Genomic DNA, 24,918 nt, shown 5'->3' with positions numbered 1-24,918 from the left:
ACCGTAAAGAGCAAAATCATGGAAGGGAACGGTTTCCCCAGGAACCTGAAAGTGCTTGGGGTTTTCGAAAAACGAATGCTAAGAACGTTTTTTGGCGGCGTACAGAAGAATGTAATATGAAGGTGGAGGATGAACTATGAACTCGCACAACCCTACGGTGAACCCAGTATTTAAAAGGTGGCTCGAATTGGACGGATACGAGAGACAGAACTAGAATGCTGGACAACTGCCCTACAAAAATGGTGTTTGCTTCAAGCTCAGCAAGAGCAAGACGACCAATGGCGCAGCCAGCTTTGGAAAACTCCAAAGAAATTTCAGAAAACCCGGCTTCCCGGCTTTCTTAAAATTAAAAACTCCCTTGAAATTTTCTTGAAACATAGGAAACCTCAAATTTTTAAAATAAATATTGTTCATAAGTCCATAAACTATGCCCGTGTACCAAATTCCATGGAATTCTGAAGTTCTCCGTTCCAAATCTAAGATAATTTTGAATAACGCTCTCATCAAAAGTCATGACAGTTATGCGCGCGTATTTCGATTTTTTTTTTCAAATTGCCTGTTTTACCTATACAAGGATTTTGTTTTGAGCTAATTTAATTTCTTTTTTTATGTTTTATGTTTGGGGTTATAGGATAATAATCATAATGTTGAAAATCAGATTGTTCGTCTGGTGATGCATAGCTGACTGGTTTAATTTTTTTCCAGGTACTACGGCCGTTCCTGTTGCGCCGGTTGAAGTCCGAGGTAGAGAAACAGATGCCAAAGAAGTACGAACATATTGTCATGTGTCGGCTGTCCAAGCGACAGCGATTTCTCTACGATGATTTTATGAGTCGTGCAAAGTAAGTATAAGATTTCCGCCAGAAAATGGTTACGGTCTCGGATTTTTATTCACCAAACGCATTTACTTTTCGCAGAACGAAGGAAACCCTCGCATCCGGCAACCTGCTGAGCGTGATCAACGTGTTGATGCAATTGCGAAAAGTTTGCAACCATCCTAACATGTTCGAAGAACGACCCACAATATCGCCATTTCGTATGGAAGGAATCAATTTCCGAACTGCTTCGCTTGTTTATAATATGCTAAACTATGATCCGTTCACCGTAAGTAAAGAAACACGTCGCTTCTCTGCGTATCACCGAAATAACTTGAAACATCTTTCGTTTGCAGCAAGTTGATTTGTCTTCCCTGAATCTAGTGTTATTGCGAATAGAGTTAGTGTTGTCTGCTTATGTGGCGCACAGATCGCAACGGTTGTGCCTGCCGAAGCGGTTAATCGAGGAGATCGATTCCACGCCCGAGCCGGCTCCACGCTGTCCGACCGGAAGGTTAAAACTACATGTCCGAGTGCCCAATACGTTGGTTCAGGAAACCATCAGCAACAACACTAGGGCCGTTAGGGTTGGCACCAGTCCGGCTATGAAGACTGAAGGAACGCGATTCGTTCCGCTTGTAAATTCTTCGCTAGTAGATAGGAAACCACTGATTGAGGAAATCAGGAGTACGCCTGGATCAGCAACAACGATTACGTTGGACGATGCCCAGCCATCGATTGTAAATTTACGTAAAAAATGTGATATTCTTAGCGGTAGCAGTACTAGTAATAATAGTAATATTAGCAACAACACTACGACCAGCAGATTGGGTGCTGGACAAGTAGCGCAAATAGTCCATACCTCTGCAGGAAGGCAAATTATTTTAACGACCAACAGTAGTGGCCAAATGCTAACGTCCAGTGGACAACGCTTGACTGTCGTTAATCGAACGGGTATTCCAGCTAACGCAAACCTAACGAGGTTTTCCAGTGTTTCTCGTGCTGTCCCGGCGGCACAAAATAGTCAAAGCTCGGCGGCATCAACCGTCGCAAATCCGATATCTTCTTCACTAGCAGCTTCCATTGTTCAACAACTTCAGCATCATTCCTGCTCTGCCACTGCCAATCTCACTCCGGAGGAGCTGGAACAGAAAGCTCGCACCGAGTTCTATCTTGCCAGTGTAGAAGAATCTCGCAAAGAGCGGAGAGGGCAAATTTTGGAACTGCTTGGCCGAATGAACCAGAAACGGTGTGATTCAGCTCCAATCTATGGCGAAGATTTGCGCGATTCTGTCAGCAAAATTTGCAGCGAACATTTCGCCGATGTAGCTTCCGTGCCGGCTATTTCGCTGGGTAGCTTCTACTGTCGACAAGCACAGCAAAACCCTCGCTGGGGTTTGTTAAACGCAATCAAGACTGTCGAACAGCGAACGGAAGAGTTCCGCTCGTTGTTCAATAATTTCGTCATTTATGTACCTGCTGTTTGTGCCCCTGTGCCAACGCTCCATGTTTCGCATCCACATCCTTCTAGACAAAATGAAGAGCAGGAGTACGATATGCAAATTCAGCAAGCGCTGAAACCTACGCTGAAGATACTTCATCCGATCGTTTCGGCAATGTGTACGCAGGTGAGTGTGTGTTACGTTTTAATCGAAATTTTCTAGGCTCTAAAAATCAGTCGTTCAAAAGAATTATCCTTTTAATGATTTTTGCAATAGAGCTAAATCAAAATTCACATGCACTGAACATCCAGCGGATTCTCGTGCCCATCATGGGAAGCCTCTAGAACCTTGCAACAATAATATCAAAACAATAGAGCATTATCTTAGTGACTGACTTGCCCGAGATGAGTAGTTAGGCTTTGTTGTAATGCTACATCATATTTTTTACCGACTCAATTTGCTTTAATTAACGATTTTTTTTTTCTTTTTACAGTTTCCCGATCCTCGACTGATTCAATACGATTGTGGCAAGTTGCAAACCTTGGATCGATTGCTGAAGCAACTCAAGGCTGGCGGCCATCGGGTGCTGATCTTCACCCAGATGACTCGAATGTTGGACGTGCTGGAAGCTTTCCTGAACTATCATGGTCATATCTATCTGCGGTTGGATGGCACGACCAAGGTCGAACAAAGGCAACTGCTGATGGAGCGATTCAACGGTGACAAGCGAATGTTTGTTTTTATCCTCTCAACGCGATCCGGTGGAGTTGGCATCAACCTAACCGGTGCGGATACTGTGATATTCTACGATTCCGATTGGAATCCGACAATGGATGCACAAGCCCAGGATCGTTGCCACCGAATAGGACAAACGAGAGACGTTCATATCTACCGATTGGTGAGCGAAAAAACCATCGAGGAAAACATTCTTAAGAAGGCTAACCAGAAACGAATGCTTGGCGATTTGGCAATCGAAGGCGGAAATTTCACGACAGCTTACTTTAAAAGCTCCACCATTCAGGATCTGTTCACCGTGGATACCGTGGAAGAGGACGCTTCAACACGGCTGGCAGAGGTAATCGAGCGGGAAAAAGAACGCAAAGAGCGTCTACTGCATTCGAATGCGATTGCCGGTCCATCGTCCGCTAACCCCAGCACTATAGCAGCTGCCGACGAAAGTAAATCAGCTATCAATGTGTTCGAATCGGCATTGGCCGCAGCCGAAGACGACCAGGACGTACAGGCAGCGAAGTTCGCTAAGGCGGAAGCATCGGCTGATTTGGAAGAATTCGACGAGAACATCCCGATCGACCAGGAACTGCACGAGCGGGAACCGGAAATGAGCAAAGCCGAAAAGGAGGTGCAAAATCTGATTAGTCAGGTTAGTGATTTTGGTTATTCTTAGTATCAAAACAAAACCCCATCCAAGTTGTATATACCTCAACTGAACCGAATAGTTGAAGCCAACTTTTTGGGTGGGAATAGTATTTTCGACGATCCAGACCGCTTTCTGTTTACCTTTGGTATAACTGAACGCTATCAAAAATCTCGAACAAAGTCTGCTTCGTTGCTAATAAAATTCTTGTCTATATATTTTGAACCCTTTAAAATTAAATTGTGATTAATGTTTTCCATTACGGTCAATTTCAGCTGAGTCCTATCGAGCGGTACGCGATGCGCTTCGTTGAGGATACCGAAGGAACCTGGACAGCCGTGCGGCTGAAGGCCGTCGAAGCGGAAATCGAACAGCAGAAGCGCGAATGGGAAGCCAATCGGTTGGCCCAGCTGAAACGCGAGGAAGAGGCCGCCAGGCAGCAGGAAGCCGAAGAGAACGATCTGCTGACGTTCTCCCGCGAGGATGCCCAGAATCAGGTTAATAAATTTGTTAGCACTAATCATAACTCTAGGGGTCGTAAGCTTAACAATAACAATATTAGCCGCGATGGGAAAAAAATTGTACACCGAAGAGTTGCGCTTGTGAAGAACTCGCACAGGGGGGTACTGGGTAAACGGAAAAGGTCCACGTTGCGTGCGGGCGGAAAGCGAGTTGCTAGGGCTAGAAGTCGAACGGATGCAATTGAAACGGTAGCCGCGAGTAAGCAGACCAAGAGAATGCGGATTGCTGCTACAGATAATGAACCGACAGTAAATTGCAATATCAGACCGAGAAGGGACAGTGTACGAAATAGTTACGTCAAACCTGTGGGTGATCCTCCCAAGAAAAGGTTGAAGAAAAGTCCTGCTAAACGAAACGCTGGCCATAGCGACCATAGAGAGAGAAAGCACACTGACGGTGAAAGTTCGAAAAATGACGAAGTATCGTGGAAGGAAAGCAAAACTAATGAAGAGTTCGATAGCGAATGCAGTTTGGACGTAATGATCGATTCTAATGACGCACCGGATTCCGATTCAAATCAGATGAATAATTACTACTCATCAATGGATGATGAATCCGAAAGCCAAAGCTATGACGAGGTGTATCCTAGAGTGGCGGCTAAATCTGTTACCAGTAGTTCCTCCAAGCATTCCGAAAGCTTAGTAGAAGACTCAAGTACGCCTCGCACTCGATCTCGTGGTTCAGTTAAGATTAATCTATGGACACTGGACGATAGTCCTATCTTGCCTGTTTTAAGACGTACCAGACATGGAGATAATTCCAGATGTAGAAAAAATACTTCTTCCGAACATGCATGCAGTAACAATGAAAGTCAGTCACAGGAAGGCTCTTCGATTGATCCGGAGGGAGCCGGTAAAGAGGAAGAAATTAGTTCCGTTACTGTAAATCCCTCGAATCATGAGGATTCAAATTTAACCGCCGAAGAACCCGCTAGTTGCGAGGTCGACCCGCTGAGCTTACCCGTTTGCGAGACCATTAAAGAACTGAAGATCATTGTGACCGACGTGAAACAGCTCAAGCATGCTAAAGTGTTGGACGGATTTTCCGCTCCCCAACGAACGCCATCGCCAAAAGCTAGGAAGTTGAAAAAAATCGTCTCACGACCGGCGACCAACAATCGCACTCTTGACGGGTGGATTTGCAAAACGGCAAAAAGCAGCAGAACCACCTCGGCAGCGGGTGATAATTCCGACTCCGGTGCCAGTGAGAAATCGGTACACGGTGGACGAACCACTCGAGCATCGACGAAGGTGGAAAGTAGCAGTCCGTCGGTTACCGAAAATGGGGAAGCCTAAGTGCGTGCACGTGTAAAACAGTAGGAGAGTGTAACAGTGTGCATAACAAAATGGTGAACGAAAAAAAAAAATAATTAAGCTGTTACTACACATTCAGCTGCCACTTTAAAGAAACCATGCACAGGGACACGTAATTTATTTATTTTTCTGATTGAATAGTTTCGTTTTATGACCAGTAATCATTATTTAAACTGTACATTCATACAAGTTGTAAATAGTAACACCTCATTTCTAGCATATTTCTTTTCGTATATTAACTGCTGTTTTTGTTGTCAGTTTTATTTATTCGAATCGAAATTAATAGTACTCTGCCAAGTAGATGTTAAGTGCGCCGCCAGTCAGACGTGTTATTTTCGTCTGTAGTAGTGAAAGGAAAATTAAAAATTGTTTGTTGAATGAAGTTATTGCTCTGCATTTGTTGTAGTTTTGATTGTCTTTAGTTGGGAGCGATGTTAATTTACACGCATGGCAGAGAAAAAACGTTCGTTCCTCAAGCGATTGTATCAAATGAAAAGTCAGAAATATGGATACTTCTTGTGAGCAAAATAGGGGTGTTATTATAATCAAGACAGTAGAAAAACACTCGTGCTAATTTTAGTGTTGAAACAAAGAATAATCTATAAGATTATACTGATCACATTGAGAACCTCAATATCGTTAAAAAAAAGCACGATAAACAAGATAGCATTATATAATAACATTGACTGCAGCAACACATGAAGTAAGAAAAAAATTGATAGAATAAATAATTCCTTGCTGAAAAATAAGGGTTGATTTGGCAATATTTTTTTTTAATCTCAAAACTGTCTTATCTGTCAAATGCCGTGGCTCAAATTTTATATCCCTGGCAATTACTGCGCGGAAAGGTCTGTATATCGGTGTGTTTTTGGTGTCATTCTAAGAAAAGCTAAAAATATGAAAAACTATCATACATTCAGCGATATCCAAATCTTCAAATGAAAATGAAAAAACGAAAACAAAAAATCAATCGATGTTAGAGAAAAAGAGAAATAGACACTTGCTGCTGTACAGTAAAAAAGCACTAATTTATACCGATCATGCTTGTGCAAGCAAGCACTCGGTTTGGCAATGGCAGAGGTTGATTTGTTTTGCTAAATTAACCAAACTCTAAAACGTATGGCAACGTCTCTTTTCTTGTTGGCACCAAAACTTTCCAATGTTGTAGAATTCTGCAAACCGTAAACAACACAGCCTTGCCATTCCAAACTGCCTCGGATATAAATTGAAGCTACCGTAGAAGAAAGACGTTTCAAAGTTAAAAAAAAGTAAAATCTATCAGTAAGACAAACAGCTCAAAAAACAGCAAGGTGATAATTTATTTTGTTAATTTTTCTTTTCTCTGATGCCCTTTTGATGCGGAACGTATCTTGTTTGGTGAAAAGTACCAAGAAAACAAACAAATCGGCATCAGATAATTTCTTTTGAAAATCAAAATACTCTTCGCTAGAGCAGTCTTGCTTTCAAAAATTAACAAAATAGTTATCAAAGTCTCTTTCTCTTTTTCTCCTCCTTTACTTTTAGATTTGGATATCTGATAACACGATGGAAAAGATGCCGGTAAGTAGAAAAAATACCGTTAGATTATGAAACAAATAGTGGCGTTATAAAAGATTCGCTTCGCTATGGTATAGGCCAGCAACCGATACACTCAACTAACTTAACATTTCAATCCCTCGCAGATGTGGTGTCCTCCAACGCCTCCGCAAGATGACAACGACATCTACATCGATTATTCGCTCGGTTTTCTGTACGAGAGAGAAATTATCCCCGAGTCGCAACTGCCTGCGGTGTACGTTAAAAAGGAGTACAAACGTAGTCGGTCGGAGGCGGGTTTCTATCCGGACGGACGTCGTCCGGCCAAGATTCGCAAAGAGGATACCTACTACGCGCCGCGATCGTTGTTTGACCGTCCCTCTCCGCAGATCGCCAAGCTACGCAAAGACTACAAATTGCAACGATACAAGGGTATAATAAAGCCCTTCCCGCTGGTCGGTTTGAAACCTACTATGCCCATCAAGCAGCTAGTGGAACCGGAAGGAATGCCCGAGTGGATGATCCACGAAGATATGGCCATGCTAAATGTCATACAAAATCTTCAAGGTCTCCCGCTGAATCTGATGCTGGTGTCTCCTGGTCATACCCCTAATTGGGATCTGGTAGCCGACATTGTCAATCAATCGTCACGAACTTACCGCTTGCCGAAGCAGTGTCGCTACCGTTACGAAGCGGTTATCATCCCTCGCGAGGAGGGAAAACTACTGGAGAGTCCCAAAAAGCAAAAGAAAAGTAAAAACCCTCTGAAGCAATCACCGTCCAAGGGAATGCGATCCATGCGTACGGCTCAGCTTTTCACCGGTGACGGAAACTGTTCGTACATCAAACTGCTGAAACAGAAATTCGATAATCTCAAGCTGGCCTACAGCAAAAAAGCCCCGCAAGCTAAGCAGGTTATAGCAAACCCGCAGCTGAAAAACCCGAAGCATGCGGCCGTGCTGGTTGAATATGGGATTACAAACTACGAAGCCCCACTGACACCGGTGGAGATTGCTACCAGGCGAGCGGAACGGATTTCGAAGGAAAAACAGAAAAATGCCGTATTGATGCAGGGACAAGAGCAGCTTGTTCAACAGCAGCAGCAGCAGCAGCAACAACAGCAGCAGGCACAACAACAAGCCCAGCAGCAGCAGCAACAGCAACAACAACAGCAGCAACAAACGCAAGTCCAGGTGCAGGTCGCTCAACAGGTGCAGGTTAGTTTAATTTCGAAATTTCTTTGGTGTAGTCAACTCTTTTATTTTTGTACGAACTTATGAAGGTTGAAAATTTTTGTGCGGCGTCGTATGCTCCTAGATCGAAACGTCTTGCGGAGGGAAAAGTAGGCTCGATTTCCAGCTTGAATGCGTCGTTGGAGCTCCCTACTCGTATCATTGTCGGCGGTGACCAGAGATCCCATATATACGAACTCATAAACCACTTCCAGTTCATCGCCGTCAATATTCACTGTCCGTGGGAGGCAAACGTTACTTTCTCGGGTGCCTCTTCCTACCATATATTTGGTTTTCGACGCATTAATTTGTAACCCTATCCTCCTTAGCCTCCGTTTTTAGTCTAACGTAGATTGCCTCCGCCGTCCCACGGTTTCTAGTAATAATGTCGAGGTCGTCTGTAAAGGCTAAGAGTTGGCTACTCTTGCTGTTACGCGCACGTAACACATCACTCGTTCCAGAGTACCTTTGATCAGCCGCGTCAGTTTGTCCGGAAGACCGTACTCGCGCATTATCTGCCATAGCTGTTCGCGTTCAACGGTATCGTATGCTGCTCTAAAATCCACGAAAATATGATGCGTGGGCACGTTGTATTCTCGACATTTCTGAAGGATTTGTATTCGTGGTAGCTGATTCGATCCGTAGTAGCTCAGACCCCCATGTAGCCCGCATGATACTGCCCTACGAATACGCCTTACTAATGGGGACAGACGACGCAACAAAATCTGGGAGAGCACCTTGTAGGCAGCGTTGACCAACCGTTGACCAGAGGTAGTTACAGCAGTCTAGCCGGTCGCCCTTTTTGTAGATGGGACAGACTACGCCTTCCATCCACTCCTCCGGTAGTTTCTCTTCTTCTCAAATCCTTGAAATCAGCCAGTAAAGCATTTTGCGAAGGGCAAAGTAGGCCCAATTTCCCGCTTGAAAGCCAATGCATCTCTCTATTGGAGTTGTCTGCGGTCACCAGCGACCCCAAATACGTCTCATCTATCAATTTCTAGTACTCATCTACCATTTCTAGTTCGTCGCCGTCAACGGCTCCCGTTCCTGGAAGGGACGCGTTTGTTTCCTTTGAGCGTGCTTTCTTATATATTAGTTTTCAATGCATTTATTTTTAGTCCAATCCTTCTAAACTCCGCTTTCAGTCTGGCATAGATTCCCTCCGCCGTAACAAAGTTACTGGCTATGGTATCAAAGTCATCTGCAAAGCCTTAGAGTTGGCTGCCCTTGGTGAAAATGGTGCCTCTGGTTTCTGGTCGTACCATCCCCTCAATAGCGAAGTTGAACAGTATGCAGAATAAGCCGTTACCTAGTCTCAACCCTTGCCGTATTTCGGAGAGACTCGAGGGTGTCGGAGGGTCTCTGATCAGTGGCTCAGTTTATCCAGTAAACCGTGTTCGTTGCATTATCTGCCATAGCTGGTCTCGATGATCGACTGTATCGTATGCTGCTTTGAAATTAATAAAGATGTGATGCGTTGGCACGTTGTACTCCCGACATTTCTGCAAGATTTGTCGGATGGTAAAAATCTGGTTCGTAGTTGCGCGAGCCCCTATGAAGTCCGCCTGGTAATTTCCTACCAAATCCTGTGCTATCGGTGACAGCCGGCGACAAACCACTCCTTCCATCAATTCCTCCGGTAGCTTCTCTCCCAAATCTTGGTAGTAACCCAGTGAGAGCCATTGCCAGCGTTTCTCTGCCGGTAGGCGATCCTTACCAGTGGGTTTGTTGGTCTTCAGCAACCCGATTTCTCGTTTGACTTCTTCGAGATCAGGTGCTGGGACGTAACTATCTTCCATGGGCACTTCTAGGTTCCTTTTGGCGTTTTTTACTCCTCAGAATCGTGGTCAACTTGTTCCTTGTTTGTCGATATTTGCCCAAGTTCTCCCTAGTGGCAATGCTGAGATAATTTATCCAAGCTAAATTTTTTTTTCTCCACCGCTTGTTGGCATACCTGATCAAACCAATCAAACCGGAGTATGCAATTCGGGGCCCTTCCAGTGCCGATGACCGAGCGTATTCTGCCCCAACCGTCCTCGAGGTTTGAACCATCTTACTCCTCGGAAGAAGGCCAGTATTAGCGCGTAGTTTTAAGCAGATTGCGGGTTATTTAGCAACCTGATGTTCAGCCGAACAGAATGGTTTTGACGTGTCTGGTATACGGTTAACAGTTTTGAGCGCACTGCTACTAGATGATGGTCAGAGTCAATATCCGCGTCCCGTAGGGAATGGTATTCTAGCAGATGGTATATTCTGAAGAATGGTTTTCCTACAAATAGTTCATTCTGTGGAATGGTTTTCTGTCAAGTAACTTTCAGGCAATGTCACACAATCTTTATAAAATATAATGCAATCTTGTGCATTCTAAGTAGTAAAAGAGTTGACTATAATCCCATTAGGCCATTAGAAATTTGTTATAAAGTTTTTGTCTTTCCAATGTTGGGCAACAGTTCAACAAGTTTTTCTTGATTTTTAAAGTCAATTTCAAATGGGAAGGAGGACAAATACTTTAAATATAATTTGCAACGGTCTTATTAACTAAGTTCAATCATTTACCCTATAACATGCTCATTCAACAGGTCGTTCAACCACAACCGCATGTGATTCAACCGCAGGTATCGCAGCAAATTCAAATTCAGCAGCACACGCAACATGTTTCCGCCGGTACACCGGGCGGCGGTCAGGTGCAGCAGGCCACAATCGTTGTTTGTGGTGTTGGCACCAACACATCGCCCACCGTGGCCACTCTCGTGCAGGCACCCTCGATCCAAACCGGTCGTCCACAACCCGTGGTGAACATCTGCTCCACCCCGAGTCAACAGCAAATTGTTAAGGCCATCGTAGCCAGTCAACCAAATCAAAACCTGCTGACCCAGCAACTAGCCGTAGCTCAGAACAATCCGCAACAGCAAGTTTCCGTTGTTCTAACAACCCCTGTTACGACCATATCGTCGAACTCGGTACAACTATCTCAGCCGCAGATTGTTTCCATTCACCAATCGACACCTCAGATTATTCAGAGCAGCCCTTCAATTACTCAATCCTCCAACACCATAGTCCAAACTTTGGCGACCCAATCGCTACCGCAGGTTGTGTCGGTGGCTCAATTGGCCACCGTCGGTACAGTCATGACGACCGGTAGTTCAATCCAACAATCGCAAGTTGCTGCTCTTACGACGTCCGCTCTCCGAGCTCAGCGAATTGTCGCTCCACCTGGCACTCTACAAGAGGTGGTTCTTCATCAGCGTTCCGGATCGCAAAGCCCAACCGTGGTCAGTGTCAGTGGTCTAGGTCAAGGATTAACTCAGGCACAACTGCAAACGGCACAGCTACGCCTATCGATGGCTGGACAGCAAGTATCCGGGGTTGTAGCTAAAGGAATATCCGTTGGAACGGTAACCAGCGCCGGTAAACCGATCAACACATCGCAAATTCAATTCCTTCGTCAGCAACCAATCCGGCAGCAAGTCAAAGTACTTCATCCCAGTGCCGCCGGGCAACCAGGAACCACCACGGTCCTGCAACAAGCTGCTGGCCAACCTACGTTGGTTAGCCCAGCTATCATACAGGGAAATATTATCCAAACTGGAACCGTCGGTCAGACGGTTCAGGTTCAACAGGCTGCTCAGAAAGTGTCCGTTACCACGGTTAGCACTGCCGCAAGCGGAACTGTGACCCAAGCCGGAACGATTGCCACCGTCCAGGTTGGACCGGGACAGCAAAGGACCCAATTTATCAAACATGTGGGCACAAAACAAATGATTACAACCAGACAAGTGACCGAGAACGAGATGCAACTGATGGTGAAGCGACAAATCATCAGCCAGCAGCATAAACCACAGCTAATCCCACAAGCGCAAATCTTCGCCCCAGCAAACCTACAGGTCCAACAGGCGGGCACTTCAAACCAACAAATAGCTGCGCTTGTTAAAACGTCCAGCGGTACGGTGGCAGCCACCGGAATGACTTTGTCTCAAGTGAAAGCCGGACAGATAAAAACTATCAGCAATCAAAGTCAAGTAAGACAACTGCAGCTACAGCAGCAAATAATTGCAGCCCAGCAAAGAAAGAGCGGTGGCAAAATGACTCAAATCACTCAAGTGACTGGAAAGGCCGGGCAACCGACACAACTTTTTGTGCAAAGTCCGAAGAATCTACCCGCAGGAACGGTAACGGTTCAGCAGATACAGCAAGTCATAAGGCACGCCCAACCGGCTTCCATTGGAACCGGCGGGCAGATCGTGCTGGGTAAAACCAGCGTCGGAAGGGTTATTCCGGTCTCCGTTTCCCAGCAAGCCAACCAAAGACAAACGATTCAGGTTTGTGATCAAAACATCCGTAAAAAAGTTTATTCTAAGTTACCTCGACAATTACAGGTGGTGACAGCGACCTCGGCTGCGCAAGCTATTGCGGCCGGTAACATTCGAGCGCACGTGCCGACACAAAACATCGGTACCATAAAGGTAGCAGCGGGAGCAACACCTGCCCAACAGCAACAAGCCATACTCACGGCACTCCAAAACCAACAGAACCAACGCCAAAACAATAGCCCTGTACGATTACAAACTTCCGGCGGTTCACTGGTTGCGGTGACGGTTCAGCAGTCACAAACCGTCGCTGCGACTGCCAGTTCCGAGCTGCAACAACAGCAAGCACAACAGTTGACCGTTGCGGCTGCCCAATCCCAGCAGCAAGCTCAATCGCAAGCTGCTACGCAACAGGTGCTGCAGATTCAGGCTCAACCACAACAGATCATAACGGCATCTTCGGGAGCGGTGGCCGATGGTACAGCAACTGTGGTGCAAGCACAGCAGCAAACGCAACTAGTAACCCAACAGCAACAACAGCAGCAGCAACAACAACAACAACAACAGCAAGTGCAACAACCTACCGTAGTGCAGCAGCAGGTGAGCATGATCAAAAAGAAACAATCTCCAAGTGGGAAGTAGAGACAGAGAGAGAGAGTTTGACGTCGTCTTTAGTGATAAGTCCAGTGTCCAGTGTGTGCGTGTAAGTATTATACTGGTAGTGAGGAACTCATCCGCTTGGGTTTTGCCAACGTTGAAAAGTTCAAAAGTTCAGAGGCTGAGGAAATTCAACTTTAAAATCGTGTGCTATTATTTTTTTTTCTCAATTACGACGTACCTAGATGCTAATAAAAGCTTCAAGTTGTTCTATCGAAGCTGGAAAATTAAAATAAGTTTTTTTAAACTATTGTGAAATAGTTTAAAAGCTATTTAATACCTCTAAAATGTTTTTCCCGTAACGAAATTAAACGAACAATTGTTGTTATTATTTTAAAATATGATACACTCTACATTGAATATTGGTCTGTTGTGATATCACCCATACGTTCAATTTCCGCACTTCAGTTGTTTACTAAAGATTTCTTAAGTTTTGTGTGAAACTTTTATAGTTTTTAGTCTCATCGTTTATATGAATAATTTATTTTTGCAAACTAAATCACGTTCAAAAGCTAGTCCTTCTGTACTGGTCGGAGCACGCCAATACCTTACATGTGACAATACTCAAATTGTCATTTGAGATATGCGAATGTATAGGTTGTAAACAGGAGGAACCATTCTGACCATTTATTAGAAGACGCAGTCTTCATTCGATGATAAGTGAAAAGGGTCTGAAGCTAATAAACGTTCTCGTGAAATGTGGAATGACTTTCTGCAGCTGCTGGATGTGTTCTTCCACGTTCCCGTCTTACTTACCTTACTTTAGCGGCGACGGTTGGTCATCGATCCTGCGCCGAACGAATTCTGTATATCGAACGAACTGGTTTTTCGAACGAAAGTGAATTCTTCGAATTCTTTATTCCGCCAGCAAAATCAAATTGGTAAAACAACTCGTTCGAAATAAGTCGAACGAAATAAAGATCCGTTCGAAATACAGAATAGGGGTGATGATTCATGTCCGTACAGGACCTCCGGGAGAATTAGTGTTCTGTAGAGTGCTTGTTTTGTGTGAATTTGCAAACTACGGGACTTCACCTGGCTACGTAATCCGTAGAAAGTCCGATTTGCGACTACAAGTCGTTGTTTTCCTTTGCGACTTACATCGTTGTCACATGTCACGATCATACCAAGGTATATGAACTCCTCAATTACTTCATATCAGGTCGTATGAATAAAAGAGTTCGAGCAAATGCTCCCATACGATTTAAACAGGAAAAGCAAAGTAAACTGTTTTATTCATACGGCCTATTGTTCCCTATCCAGTTCCACCTCAGCATCAACACCATTTGGACTCCTACGTTCGCTGTCAAAATGTATTCCAGCGTTTTTAGTAAGCGTAATTAATTTTGTCAGAAAAGCGCGTTTTAACATTATCTGCCATTAGTTGATTTCCTTTGACTGAATCGTACGATGAGTCTGCGAGTTGTACTCCCGGAACGTGTCTAGCAACTGACGCTGGGTAAACATTTGATCCATCGTGGAGCGCCCTCATAAAAACCGTCTTGGTACTCGCCGACGAAGAACTCAGAAACGGGCTCAGTCTACAGAACAGGGTACAGGAAAGCATCTTATAGGCAGAATTGAGCAATGTAATGCCTCGATAGTTTTTACACTCGAGTCGAACTCTTCTTTTGAAAATAGGGCAAATGAGGCATTCCAATCACTCCTTCAGCATTTGCTCTTCCTCTCAGATTCTGACAATAGTCGGGTGGATTGCTTTATATAGCCGCTCTCGCTCCGCTTTTAATAGTTCAACCGGGATACCGTCCTTCCCAACAGCCTTACCGTTTGTCAGCTTCTCGAACTTACTCTTTATAACATGTTTTTTTGAAGGAACTTAGCGTTAAATTGACAAACTGAGTATGTCGTTGACAGCGGGTTGATCCGCAGCCGTGTTGGGCTACCTGAGCCCAATTTGGCGGGCGTCTCAGATCCTTTTCTCCGCACCGTCGTCCGGCATCCACGGTTTCCAGGCTGGAAACATTCCAGCTCACCTTAACCCAGCGATATTCGCCAGGTTTTACGATGTGAAGCTCTCCAAACCTGTGTCTGTAGCTCGTGATTCATACATCTCCATCATTATTCGCTTTTAGTTTGCACATCGCCAAATATCGCAGCACCTTTCCCTCGAAAACTGCAAGGACGGGTATGTCTTCCATGTGCAGCGTCACAGCTTCATGTGCATAAAGAACTCACGGTCCAATGAGGGTTTTGTATTCGCCATCAGCTGTAAGAGTTCAGGCAAATACGGGCTGGTACTACGATCCTATTGACTCTTACAGTCTCTCTCAGCTAAGACTCGAACATACCTTCCAGCAGCGTCGCACTTCGAGGCTATCTGGGAGGCAGCGGCTACCAGCAATACAAGTACTCCTTTACCATTTCGCCATCTACAGCTTCCATCGGTGGCAAACGCGCGTGCCCGTCTTCTTTGAGCCTCCACCTTTCATGTGCTTGATCTTCGGCATTTATGTATTTTTAGCTCAATTCTAGAGTCCGCTTTCAGTCTGGTGTAAATTGCCTCTGCCGACACAAAGTTTCTGGCTATGATATCAAAGTCATCTGCAAAGCCTAACCATTGGCTACTTTTGCTTAAAATCGTGCCTCTCGCTTAGATGCGCCGTCTTCGGATCACTTCCTCTAGAGCGCTGTTGAAAAGTGTCACCTTGTCTCAACCCTTGCCGCCTCTCGAAGGAACTTGAGTGTATCGGAGATGCGCACGAAACACATAACTCGATCCAATGTAGCTCTGATCAGTCGCGTCAATGTGTCCGGAAAACCGGGCTAGTGCAATATCTGCCATAGCTGGTTTCGATCGACAATATCGTATGATGCTTTGAAGCCATTAAAGATGTGATGCGATGGCACGTTGTACTCTCAACATTTCTGCAAGATCTGTCAGTTAGTAAGAAATTTTTCCGTAGTGGCACGTGCCCGTCACCACTCCGCTGGTGTAGTACTATGATGGTAATTGGTCCTTCGTGGTAACTCTGTTGCTGGGATATTACACTAGCTTCCATGTGCACTTCTAAATTGTTTAAATTGTTTATGTGTTTATACCGTTGTAACCGGACAGTGGTCCGTTTGCTGCATAATTTGTGCTTCAAAACAGCGCTTGGAGAAAAATTCGTGATTGAGCTCGTACACTACTTTGGTTGAGAAGCCATGGAAAATCGGCCCTCACCTTTAGGGTATCAGCTATCATGGATTGCTCGGCACAGATTTTTCCTGGTTACTCCAGGTTGTTCCATTACAGGCGACGGAGAGCAATCGAATCGAATCGGAATCAACTATTGCGTTGTATATTCTTTAACCGATCAACGCCCTTTAGAAAAACTGTGGGATGCTTTAGCAACTATGTAGCTGATCTAGGCGAACTTCCAGGTCCATGATGTAGGACTTTCTTTTAATCAGTTCACCGCCGACATGATAGCCAAAAAGGATTGTCCGTTTTTTCCTGGAGAACGATACAACCGAAAAGCTAATATTAAGCACCATTATATTCGTTACGGGTTCCGGACGAAACCATCTTGAAAGGCTCTCCAGTTGTTGTTGCAGAAAGATGTTAATAAACATCTTAAGATCATCAGCAACGAAAAGTCTGGGTCCTCGTAGCGAAAAGTTCACATCGTTGAAGTATAGTACAATAATAAGTGGGCCCAGGTGGCTGCCTTGTGGAATAGCGGACATAGCAATAAATCCGCTGGATATTGATAATCCGATTTTAACAGCCATATGCCGGTAAGCCAAGTAGGACTTCAGCCATAGCAATAGGTAGCCGCGAAGCCCCAAGTCCTCTCGAGCTTGGCAATCGTTGTAACTTATCATAAGCAGCAGAGAGGTTGGAGCAGGTTGCATCCGTTTGGAAACGCCTCGACATGGTATCATGTCTTCTTTCTGTTCCATCTCCAAATGAAAGGTCATTGAAGAACTCAGTTAAGAATAGATTCTTAGCAGACTATGTCAAGTTTCAGCGTGATAGCCCATACGCGATTGGATCATGTTCTCATAGAACGTGCCCGGATCAAGACTAGTAGTTGAATCGAGTGAAGGCTATTCCTTGCTGGACTGGCATAGTAAAATCACTGACAAACTAACATGCCACATAGAAGAAAATCCTTTAAAAACCATCGTCCTTCACATTTTGCTTGTATGCTAGCACCTTCTGTTATGCATGTTATGGAGTAACTTATATTTGTAGGGCTTATATTGTAGGACTTTTACATTTGTTTGGTTTTATACCGAACACTGCAATGTGGCCATGCTGCAAAACATGATTTTTTTTATAAATGAGCGGTTTTGCATGAATGATGGAATTAATACGGGTATCTCGTCTGTTTGTCTGTGGTAAAATAAACTACTTGTTCTACTTTGTCTTCCTGGCGCTTTTCCTTCTCAGGATAATGCTTAATTTGTTTCACAGCAAGGGCTAAATTTTCCTTCGCGACAATGTTTAGCTAGTTTTGCACGGTCTTTGGCCTTCACCGACTTTGAAACGTGCGTTGGCGATTTTTTTTAAAAAAAGGCCATCCGTTGGTAGCTCTAGCACTCTGTTAAAATTGGCCTTCTCAAACGCCTTCATTACACGATTATGCAAACGACTGCTGGCAGGACTTTTTCTCTACCCGTTTTTGATTTATTCTCAAACAAGTTATCTTCACTGAACTTCCTGATCACTGCTCGTACGACTTTTCAGCTACAAAAATGTACTAAATATAAAGCTTTGCGAAATATCAGCGGTTTCTGATTGCGTCCATACATTCTGGGAGAGTACTTACTTGCTGCTTGGTGTAGGCACACTGAAATTTTGCGATTTGCACTTCTAGCAACAAACGTTCCATCCCATCTCCGTATTCCGTTGTCCGGCTTCATGCCAAATTTTTCGAGTACAATTTTCTTGATTATTCGCTGACATATTTAGATAGCTAGGTTGCCTCCCTGAAGACACACTACACTCAAGTACTTTTTTTATACGGTTTGTTTTTTCGAATATTAAGAACGGGGCAACTAAGGGACCATTCATTTATTTCTCAATACATTTGGGAGAGGCCCGACATTCGTCACGTATTTTGTAAATGGTCCCTAAATTGCACCGTTCTTGAGTAACCGAAAAAAACAAACCGTGTAAAAAAAGACTTGAGTGTACCGAATCTCATAATGGGATTACCGCCATGGTTTTAGCATTCAAGCCAACACGTCTCCTTATTGAGTCGCCTATTTCGGGTCAGACGCTGTCGTGAGCCGTTCTCAACGCAATCTAGAATGAGAAAACGTCGCTCAGACGCTTGGGCCTCGTAGTGGTCAGTATTCGCATGAGTCGTCGCTATACGACTTTAATTACCACCAGAGTTGGTTACCTGATCTCCCCTGAGGTTGCTCGTATTTCGGTTGGTACCACGAGGGGTAAGGGTAGAAGTTTCTGTAGCTTAAGTAAATGGACACAGCAGGGTTCGGGTTCGATTTCGCTATACCAGTAAGCCTAAGTAAACTTTTGCTTTTATTAATTCAGTCAGACTTTCATGACCAATGTCTGAAATGTCTATTCAGAATAACAAAATTTCTCAATTTTAATATCCCTCTAGTTTCTTTATCAATGGTCGTTAAATACACATCGGCCTTGGTTTTGACAAGACATTCATTTAGCTCTCAAATAAGCAGAATATTTCCACTCTAATTTATTAACAATAAAGAAATGTCTCAGCTAGTTCTAGAATCTAAATCTGTCTTACAGAACCATTTTAAAACATTGCATTGCATTAGTTGTTTTACTTTAATCAATATTTTTCTCAACCGTCGAAACATAAAGCGATGAGTTCCTCCAATAGAATAGAATAGGAAGCTGCCACAGCTGTTGGCGGGTTGGATGCAGCAAATTTGTGAATCTACTCTTCGTGGATTAAAGCTGTTGTTTGGTTTGATGTTTTCTTTTTAGCCGTGATAGAATGCGGAACACACTATTCGCCATTAACAGTAAAGCTGGAAATCTTTACCTATTTAAGTGTAGTTTTGCAAAACTCAAAAAAAAATTTCAAAATACATTTATTAACAGGGGCTATAAAATGACTTAATCTAATTGTTGCTTACGGTTTAGCATGTGACCAATTTTTCAGTGATGTGATGTACGTTTCATTTAGGAACTTAAGCAAGCAAAAAAAAAGTTTCTTTCTGCGAAACAAAAATAGATATTTGTGATCGAAAAAAAAACGATCGAAGTTTTGTGTTGTAACCTCCACTCTGATAGAAAAGCGATTGTTTATTTATTGCTGTTAATATAATGAGGCAGAATTAACATTTTGTACTATATAACTTAAACGCAGTACTAAATTTACCTTCCAAATAAAGCGAGATAGGTTCAGAACAAAATTGTCCCAATCTGTAATCGCTGTAATCGTATCCGAAACCTCACTGGTGGTGGAACGGTAACTCGCTGGATTTATCGTAGCTCACCCATTCGCTGTACTCTTCTTCGTTTTCCCTCGCCAAATCTTCCAGGTCTTCGTCGAAGTCTGCGCTAGCTCGACCGCTTTGGGAGCATTTTCCACTAATGCGGCTCAGCAGATCGGCAAACTGCTTCCTAAACTGCTCGATACTGAAAACTTCCTCGGTTCCGAAAACGAATTTTTCATCAAACGACGATATCCCTTCGTTGGCTCGGAATGGACCGGTTTGGGCGAGAAATTTTAGTACCGGTTGCAGCATTTCCTCCCAACCGAGCTCGAAACCGTCGAATACCGGTGCGGCCAGAATGTTGCTGATTGTGTCGTGATACTTAGGTGGAATATCCGAATAGATAAAATTAACTTCCAGCAGTTTCAGCAATCCGGACAGTTGAATTTGAGAGCTTAAGGGATAGATCGATTATAATTTTTCATGGAACATTTGACATAATAGGTTCACATTTACATTTTAATTTGATGTTCTGTAGCCTTAATAGAGTTGCAAATGTTAGCTATATCGGTATGATTCTGTTTCAGTAGCATTAGGATGCCATCCAGAGCGCGGATCGCTCTTTCTTGTAGTTTAACTACAAACCGTCGCTCGAACAAACGCATCTGATCCGTTCGAATTTCAAGTTCATTCTAAAATGGTTCATTTCTGTAGGGTGAAAGTGAAAATATAACTTCATGTTTTATTAACCTTTATCTTCTGATGCGCTTGCCGAAGTTCATAGTGATGGTCAATCTGCTCCAAAAATTCGTCAATCGGCGGATTTGACGATATCGTAACCATTTGTTTGCTAGAATCCCTGTTGTTGCGACTTATTCTTTCCACTATGCTCGTAACGATCAGTGGGATTGCAAGAAGGTCCTCGGATTGTACCCTGAAATGAGTTTGTTCTAGATAGAGTACTTGAAGCGATCTAAATTTTTGAAGCTATTTTTGTATTGAATTCAGGGGTCGACTGGGGAAGTCGACTTATAAAAAGGTAATGACTTCAAATCGCGACGACAAGCATAACAAGAGGGCCAAAGCATGATCTGTACACTGCACTGTACTGGAAACTGTACACGACGATGATGACAAAATTTTATAGTGATGGAGCGGAAGGAGTTTTATACGGCAATCGGAAGTGAGAAGGTTGCAGACATTTTCAAGCATATGAAACTGTCGAAGCTCGCTAAGAAATGTCTGTTTTGGATGGCTATTTGTACCTGAAATGTCTCTAGCGACATTTTCGTTGCAACCAGAAACTTCAACCAGTAGATTTACTTGAATGAGTATTTAGAAAAGGCCATGGAGTAGTATACGGACAAAAACGCGCAGGTAATACCCAGGGACAAGAACTTCCAGCAGTTGCGGTTCAAGTATTCGCAAGAGTTGACTGTGTCGATTGCTTTAGAATGCAAAGCAAATTTTCTTTAATAAAAAATAAAATAATTTGTGAAAACAAATATCTCTTTGTAACACCATGTCAGCAAACCCCCAAAAGATTAGACTGTAGAAAGGCTTTTCTCGTGCAATATTCTGTAACCAATGAAAGCATTTCTTGTAAACTGATATTAGATGCGGTTTATACTGATTTGAAAGACGCTTTTGATGCCGTTAATCATACTATTCTTTTGAGCAAGTTGGAGAAACTGGGGTGTACTACAAAGATTATGCGGATGGTTGGAAACATATCTTACGGATGGGCAACTTTTCGCACAACTTGGTTACAGTCGGTCTGCAGAGTTTACAAATGGTGTACCACAGGGTAGCAATTTGCGATCACTGCTATTCTGTATCTACAGAAACTTTGCTTCGTCATCTTCCCTGGAGGGATCAACAATATTTACCGCCGTACGAAGACCGGTGTCGTCTTTTGGGTTTAAGCACTCTTAGTCGACGTAGACAGGTTTCGCAATCTTTATTTGTCTGCAAGCTTTTTTACTGGCGAATATGATACGCCGGACATCCTATCGCAAATCAGATTTTACGCACCTTCGAGAATTTTACGACCCAGAATGATATCACAGGAAGACTCCTATTCAACGCAATTAGCTGCCAGCTCTCCCATCGCTTCCATGACCAGACAATTCAACTGCTTTGCTGACCTTTTTAATTTTGACGAACCATCACGCATTTACCCTGCCTACAAGGTACTCTCCCAGATCCTGTTACGCCGGTTGTCACCGATAGCACAAGGTTTCGTAGGGAATTATCAGGCGGGTTTCATGGGGGCTCGCGCAACTACGGATCAAATTTTTACTATCCGATAGATCTTGCAGAAATGTCGGGAGTATAACGTGCCCACGCATCACATCTTTATTGATTTCAAAGCAGCATACGATACAGTCGATGGCAGATAATGCACGAACATGGTTTTCCGGAAAAACTGACGCGACTGATCAGAGCTACATTGGATCGAGTGATGTGTCTCGTACGCATCTCTGGGACACTCTCGAGTTCCTTCGAGACGCATCGGGTTGAGACAAGGTGACGGTTTATCCTGCATGCTGTTGAACATCGCTCTTGAGGGGGTGATCCAACGAGCGGGTATCGAAACGAGAGGCACGATTTTTACTAAAGTAGCCAAATTCTAGGCTTTGCAGATGACTTCGATATCATAGCCAGGAACTTTGCGACGGCGGAAGCAATCTACGCCAGACTGAAAGCGGAGTCTAGGAGAATTGGGCTAAAAATAAATGCGTCGAAGATCAAATACATGAGAAAAAAAGAGGCTCAAAGGAAACATACGCGCGTCTCCCACGGACGGTAACTGTTGACGGCGACGAACTAGAAGTGGCAGAGGGATTCGTGTATTTGGGATCGCCCTTTGCCTTCGTAAAACGCTACGATCAGGAAACGTACGCCGCCGCACGAAGCTAACAATGTACAAAACTCTTATTAGACCGGTAGTGCTTTATGGACCTGAAGCCGTGACGTGCTCACGGAGGACATACTCGCCCTTGCCGTGTTCGAGCGGAAAGTGCTGCGGACGATATTTGGCGGAGTACAAACTGAAAGCGGAGAGTGGCGGATGAGTATGAATCACGAGCTACAGGCACAGCTTGGGGAGACTCCTATCTAGCGAAAGTTAGCAGGCTACGGTGGGCCGGACACATCGTAAGGATGCCGGACGACGATGCGACGAAAATAGTCCTCTTCGACAACCCCACCGGCACCAGAAACAGAGGGACCGGACGAAAGCGATTTGCGACTTCTGAGACGACTAGGAAATTGGCGACGAGTGGCCCAAGACCGAGTTGAATGGAGACGAGTGAGAAGAATAAATCAGGCATTTACCGCCAACGAATTTTTGCATTTGACAATGTAAATACTAATAATAGGTAATTTTTAAGTGTTCATTTAGACTCAAATTGTCCGATGAATTGTACAAATATATAAATAAATAAATAAACGCAATTTAGTTTATTATACTAGGTTCCTAGTTCATAAATTCATACTAAAGCGCTAAATTAGTTAGGGTATCTTGCTGCTTCATCGTAAATGCCTATTTCAGTCCTATCCAACACAAATTATTAAAAATATCAGCATTTTCATGACACACTAGTTATTCCCCAATATTTTAGTTTATTGTCTATCATACGCGATCAATCGAAGTGAGCTGAGATCTATTTAAATGCTTTTTATCATTAAAGAAGTCCTACCAGCCAAATTTCCTATGTTTTTTCTTGCGACGAAGAATAAAATGTCGACTAATCGTTTTAATTTCCGTCATTCATAAATGAAAATAACTCACGCAAGGCATTGTCGTTATTCTACAGCCAGGAAAACTTGCCCGACCTGCAGAAATTTTGCAGAATAACATTTATCATGCCGTCCTACATAAATATATGCACGTTACCTTCGTGCAGATTGTTGTGATTTTTAGTTCGGACGATGAAAAATTTTGATGGACGGATTTAAAAACGGTACGACGAATTTAAGAAATAAAGTCAGTTGCGTAATTTCAATAATATGCTTTAATAATCACTTTTCAGTGATTTCAAAGTTTGCGGATCGGAAGGTACGTGTGTTTTAGTCAAATTAGCACAAGAACTTTTGGGATCGCTGACATAACAACATGTTCGACAAGAAATGCCAGACGATGTTAGACGAGACGAGCATACAGCATGGGCGTCGATGCTCCAACAAGGCACCCGATAAAACGTGGAACAGAAACGAAAACAGTAAACCCAGTTTTACCAGAATGAGAAGTGCAGCCTGGAAGAAATGGTGTGTGAAGACATGGAATAGCTGTATCGCTCTCAGCAAACGCTAAAGGTGAAACGGTACTGAACCCCAACTTGGCCGGATCGATGGCACCTATATCCTCACATGGACGCCATATTTCCGGCCACGTTGTGGTTCAGTACCGTTTCACCTTGAATTCTACAAGAAACTGAACGTATCCCGCAAAAGCTTTGTGCAACGAGTTGAAACATGTCGGAATAAAGACGGAGGGATCTTGACGGATGAACGTGAGGCGATTGGAGCGGAGACCGAATACCAAGATAACAGCGGGAATAACTACATCAGTACGGTGGATACTGTGCGACTCCCGTAATAGGTGAAAAGATCGGAGCCAACGAGCAGCTTAAGAATAACAAGATAGGTGACAAAAATGGCCCGGATAGATTGGTTACCTGTCTGCACCGGCTAATAGTCAGGATCTAGGAAACAGGACAGCTACCGGAGGAGTGGAAAGAGGTTATAATATTCCCAATATACAAGGGCGAGAAGTTGGAATGTGGGAACTACCGAGCGATCATTATTCTCAACGCCGCCTATAAAGTTTTTTCTCAGATCATCTTTCAAGCAGATTTATGAGAAGTTATGTAGCTGGTTTTGTGGACGGGCGATCTACAATAGACCAAGTCTTTGTGTTGCAACAGATCATTCAAAAGTGCCGCGAATATCAAATCCTTACCCACCACCTATTCATAGATTTCAAGACCGTTTATGATACTATTGACCGTTAAGAGCTAAGGAAATAGATGAACGAAAAGAGCTTTTCTGGAAGCTAGTAAACCCGATGAAAGTCACAATGCATCATGTACAGTGCTGCAGTGCGTGGATATTGTCGGAAGGAGGTTTCAGGTGGTTGCTGAGTACCAGGAAATCAAAATATCATTTTCCCTGTACACGAAAAAGGAAGCAAACGAGCTGTAGACAATTATCGCGGCATCACATCGCTGTGCAGTGCAGTGCAGTGCAGTGTCGAAACTCGAAACTATTTGAGCTGGTGGTTTTGAAACCACAGATTTCTCACTGTAAGCAATATCTAAGTGCTGAC

At 43.7% G+C, this 24,918-nt stretch overlaps 2 protein-coding genes across 4 annotated transcripts in view; one reads left to right on the top strand and one right to left on the bottom strand.

Moving 5' to 3' along the window:
• The window catches only part of LOC128736322 (helicase domino), a 35,703-nt gene extending 17,992 nt beyond the window's left edge, over positions 1-17,711 (top strand). The window contains exons 10-18 of the mRNA XM_053830797.1: positions 706-842; positions 918-1,104; positions 1,172-2,443; positions 2,751-3,638; positions 3,908-4,129; positions 6,992-7,027; positions 7,150-8,220; positions 10,815-12,554; positions 12,612-17,711. Of these exons, the coding sequence (XP_053686772.1) occupies positions 706-842; positions 918-1,104; positions 1,172-2,443; positions 2,751-3,638; positions 3,908-4,129; positions 6,992-7,027; positions 7,150-8,220; positions 10,815-12,554; positions 12,612-13,184 (6,126 nt within the window). The 3' untranslated portion in view covers positions 13,185-17,711. The remainder of the gene's footprint in view (positions 1-705; positions 843-917; positions 1,105-1,171; positions 2,444-2,750; positions 3,639-3,907; positions 4,130-6,991; positions 7,028-7,149; positions 8,221-10,814; positions 12,555-12,611) is intronic.
• Positions 17,712-18,783: 1,072 nt separating this feature from the next.
• The window catches only part of LOC128736323 (protein PTHB1), a 32,234-nt gene continuing 26,099 nt past the window's right edge, over positions 18,784-24,918 (bottom strand). For 2 of the 3 annotated variants that reach the window (XM_053830798.1, XM_053830800.1), the window contains 5 exons: positions 20,337-20,520; positions 20,103-20,278; positions 19,529-20,040; positions 19,284-19,462; positions 18,784-19,213 (listed from right to left, as the gene is read on the bottom strand). In XM_053830798.1, coding sequence (XP_053686773.1) covers positions 19,602-20,040; positions 20,103-20,278; positions 20,337-20,520 — 799 coding nt within the window. In that variant the 3' untranslated portion in view covers positions 18,784-19,213; positions 19,284-19,462; positions 19,529-19,601. Of the gene's footprint in view, positions 19,214-19,283; positions 20,041-20,102; positions 20,279-20,336; positions 20,521-24,918 lie in introns of those variants that run through there. The other variant, XM_053830799.1, reaches the window with a different exon arrangement.

This window comes from Sabethes cyaneus, chromosome 2 (assembly GCF_943734655.1).
Source record: "Sabethes cyaneus chromosome 2, idSabCyanKW18_F2, whole genome shotgun sequence".
NCBI classification, from domain to species: Eukaryota; Metazoa; Arthropoda; class Insecta; order Diptera; family Culicidae; genus Sabethes; species Sabethes cyaneus.
The sequence above is the reverse complement of the archived record's forward strand: the minus strand, read 5'-3'. Positions and strand labels throughout refer to the sequence as shown.